At 42.3% G+C, this 2,901-nt stretch overlaps 1 protein-coding gene across 1 annotated transcript; it reads right to left on the bottom strand.

Moving 5' to 3' along the window:
• Positions 1-368: 368 nt before the first annotated feature.
• LOC104254191 (claudin-8-like) lies at positions 369-1,037 on the bottom strand. The gene has a single exon (XM_009807876.2). It carries the CDS (start codon positions 1,035-1,037, stop codon positions 369-371), a length of 669 nt encoding a protein of 222 aa, XP_009806178.1.
• Positions 1,038-2,901: the final 1,864 nt, after the last annotated feature.

Genomic DNA, 2,901 nt, shown 5'->3' with positions numbered 1-2,901 from the left:
AGAGTAAAATGCACTGCTCCCTTTGCACATCATGGGTTTAGGGGAGAGCAATGGTGCTATTGCACAGCAGCTGCCTTCCTTCCAGCCCAACCCTATGCTGTTCGTCTTCTCTGAGAGACTCCTGGCTGCTGCTGTTCCCATGCCATTCTTCATTCCCATAAAACGGTGAGATTTTTCTTCTGACTGTGCTCTAACATAATGCCCATGTAATAACATTTCCTGTAAGCATGTTAGGGAGCAGATATGTATGTCAATAGTAAATAGCAAATGAACAAAATTGTTCCTCCATTACAGACTCAGAGATTAGTTAGACACTGAAGTCAATCAGTACATATCGACATGCTAAGCAGAATGGTCATATGTAGCAACTACACATAGGCATGCACGCTTAGGGACGGCCCTCCTGCAAAGTCAGGTTTGTGCAATCTGTGACGGGAAAGCGATGGATACCTGGGTTTTGAGGATGTATCAGCCCAGCACCAGAAGCTACAGTACATTACTCCCGCAGCGATGAGAAGTGCAGTGCTCACCCAGCCCACATAGAGAGCAGCTCCGAGTTCTCGTTTCAGTGGCATAGGGACTTTTGGGTCATAGAAGTCGTGAATGATGCTACCTCCAGTCCAGGACACAGGGATCAGAACGAGGATGCCTGTCAGGAGAAAGGCAACTCCAGCTGCCAGTATGAAGATACTGATGCCCTGGGGATCCTCCTTGGTCCTGTGAGTGTATTTCACACCAACAATGGCCATCAAAAAGGAAATGATTGACAGGATCACTGCAGTGCACATGAGGGCTCTGAATGCCTCCAAGGGTGGGGGGAGAGCCAGGACAGAGTCGTAGAATTTGCACTGCAGCCTGATGCCCAGATGACTGACGCAGTCCATCCACAGTCCTTCCCAGATGGTCTCAAACACCACAATGTTGCTATCAATGTGGGCAGAAACTCTCCACTGCGGCATAACTGTGGCTGCCAAAGTCCCGACCATGCTGACACCTCCGAATATTAGACCAATGATTTCTAACACACAGCAAGCCATGGTTCTTCTGAAAAAGACACCTCAAGCAAGGTGGCCTAGAAAGTCTTCCAAAATCACTTTTTCATAGAAGAAATATAAAGTATGAGAGGGAATATTTTCTCCAGTAGTTTCCTCATACGGCAAGTTGTTGGATTTTTTTAAAAGCGGCTCTCTCCAGTCTGAGGTTCAGACAGGTGGAAATCCATTTCTGACTGGCTAGGAGGACCTGCTATTTATTTGCTTTGAAATCTTCTCTGACTACAGTGCCTACCCATCAAGCCTAACAAGTTTCCAGCCAATGGGAAACTAGGAGGGGTGTGTCGTAGTTGATTTTACTGCTTCTCATAGTGTGTCTGTAGTGATGCTAGAATTAAGTAAGTGTCAGGGATTCAATTAAAGGTACCTAATTGCAGTGCTAATAATTTCTTTACTGCAAGATTGCGGCTATGTTGAAATTTTGTACAGAAATTCTAAACTTCCATCTGTTAAAATATTATGTAAAATAGGTCATTACAGTTGTTCTTATGACAAAAGCTAAACTTGGACTTGGAGTGGGACTTAATTCCTAAGTGCTACAGCCCTGGGAAAACATGTGATTTTTTTTTTTAAATCAAACTAGGAGGTACTTGGTGTAGCTCTTTAATGTAGATTCCTCGTTTTGATCAAATACAGAAGTATAATCATGGTATTAGACAGGTACAGGAAAGTCAAGTATTCCAATCAACATCAAAGCTTTACTCTACCAGCTGCATAATTCACAAGGACGACAAAGAACATAGCTGGCAGAGTTTCACAGCTTCTGCTTTTGAATCCACAAGTAAGGTCGCTGTTAGGAAATAATCCTCTATGAGACTCTTTCCCCATTAGAAGGATGGTGTTGCCATTATGTTCCATACTAATAATCTTCTCCACATAACATTGGGAGGGGTGGGGGGCAACTGTCTAATATGAAAAGGATGAGATTTTCTTTCAGTGTACAATGCACCTTGAAAGAAGTCAGAGAACCCTCCCACAAGCATGTATCTCAGCCTGCACAGGTAGCTACAAGCCTGGACAAAAATGCACACCAAAAACTGATTTGCCTTGGGCAAGTTAGGAATAACTGCTGCATTATGGTTTTTTTAACTTTCTTCTCCCTATCTTGAGATAACAGTATATGATGACAACTCATGGGTGTTGTTGAATTTGATGTGTTTCTGGTTACTCCAGCTCTTTGAACCAATGGAGTTAGTAAAAAAAAAAAAAAGTGTTGGCCCACTAAAGACAATGAAGACCCCTAGAAGTGCTGTCGAAGAAAGACATATTCTTCGATTGCTTGTGGGTTGTAATATTGTGGGCTCTGTTTGTTTGGAAATATCAGATGTTGCCTTTGATGGTATTAAGTTAGTTACAACTTTAGGTGCCTACGCAACATATTCAAAGCAAAAGCTAAAACCCATGAAAAGTGAATTGCCCATCTAAACCACTCACAGTCCACAAAATCCCCTCCTTCCTATAGTTACTAACTGTAAGGAAGGAGTGCCAGATAATGAAAGTTATATAGTATGTTACATGTCCATGTGGAAAATACTCCCAAGGGATTTGGGCAATTCATTTTTGCCTTCAAGTCTACTAGCAGGAGTCTGGAGAGAAAAAAATGTCATCAGCTAACATGTGAAATGGAACCTTTAGAAACTAAAAACATTATCGGATTTGTTCTTATAGAGAGATGAATATTGCATCACTCTTCTGCGGACATAAAAAAAGAATTCCATGATGCGGAAAAGTTAAGGCACTTTGCTCGATGCCACAAAGAAGGAGGTGTTAGAGGTGAAATCAGAAGTCATAGATGGTTACCTGTCTAAAAGAAACTCCTTTCTCTGGCAGGAGACTGCTCCCTTAGAAG

The sequence above is a fragment of the Gavia stellata genome, chromosome 1, assembly GCF_030936135.1.
Source record: "Gavia stellata isolate bGavSte3 chromosome 1, bGavSte3.hap2, whole genome shotgun sequence".
In the NCBI taxonomy this organism is placed as follows: domain Eukaryota; kingdom Metazoa; phylum Chordata; class Aves; order Gaviiformes; family Gaviidae; genus Gavia; species Gavia stellata.
This window is presented reverse-complemented; position numbering and strand designations above follow the sequence as displayed.

Excerpts from the sequence above, each read along its gene's own strand:
- LOC104254191 (XM_009807876.2), bottom strand. The coding sequence starts at position 1,037 with ATGGCTTGCTGTGTGTTAGAAATCATTGGTCTAATATTCGGAGGTGTC.